Here is a 992-nt window from a genome sequence, read left to right on the forward strand (position 1 = left end):
TTTTTTTTTTTTAATTTTTATTTTTAATTTCATTGAATAAATCTTTCAGTTCCAGAAGTTCTGCTATATTCTTTTTTAAGGTATTCATCTCTTTGTAAATGTCCTCCTTCATATCCTGGGTATTTTTTTCTCATTTCATTTTGTTTTCTAATTGAGTCTTCTCTTATCTAATTGAGTTTCCTTAAGATTTTTACTCAGAATTTCTTTTCAGTCATTTTCTGTTCTGAAGGGTCTGGTAATTGAGAGTTACTACATTTCTTTGGCCATGCCATCTTTTCTTGTTTTTATTTTATTTATTTATTTATTTCTTCATATTTCCAGTATATCTACATCGATTTCTGTTCATCTGGTAGATCAGTTGCTTCTTACATTACTCCGGAGTGGACACTGAGAAGAAACACTCTTCTTTTTTCCAAGTTCCTCTGGTGACTTTCCTTGTACCAATTCAGTCAAGTATTGGCAGGCAACCTGCATAGTGGTTGTGGCTGCTACTCTGGGGGCAAGCTGTCTTTGTAGAAGTAGAAGCTGTGGTGGTGGCTGTTGTGAACCACCTTTGAAGAAATAGCATGAGGCCTCCTTGTGGTGGTAGTGCTCACTCCTGCTGTCTATGTGGGCTTGGGGATGTCTGCTTGGGGCTTTTTCCTGTATAGTCCTCCTGGTCATGGCTGCACTCACTCCTGACTTCTGTAAGGGCAGGGGGCTGGCTGCTTCAAATGTCTAAAGAATAATTTATATCAATTATTCTTAAATTAGTCGAAAAAATGGGGGAATTTTTCCAATCTCATTCTATGATGCCAGCACTACCCTGATATCAAAATCAGATGAGGACACAACAAAGAAAACTACAAGCCAATATTACTTATGAATGCTGATGCAAGTGTTCTCAACAAAATACTAGGAATCCAAATTCAATAGCATGTCCAAAAGATAGTACACCATTATCAATTAACATTATGCCAGGGATACAAGGGTGGTTCAATATGTGCAGTTCA

At 37.0% G+C, this 992-nt stretch overlaps 1 protein-coding gene across 1 annotated transcript in view; it reads right to left on the reverse strand.

Annotated features, from left to right (window-relative positions):
- LOC103604272 (cadherin-9-like) overlaps positions 1–992 on the reverse strand; it is a 111128-nt gene that overhangs the window by 99366 nt on the left and 10770 nt on the right. The window contains exon 3 of the mRNA XM_008588840.1: positions 370–717. Coding sequence (XP_008587062.1) covers positions 370–717 — 348 coding nt within the window. The remainder of the gene's footprint in view (positions 1–369; positions 718–992) is intronic.

This window comes from Galeopterus variegatus, unplaced genomic scaffold (assembly GCF_000696425.1).
Source record: "Galeopterus variegatus unplaced genomic scaffold, G_variegatus-3.0.2 Scaffold5060, whole genome shotgun sequence".
NCBI lineage: Eukaryota > Metazoa > Chordata > Mammalia > Dermoptera > Cynocephalidae > Galeopterus > Galeopterus variegatus.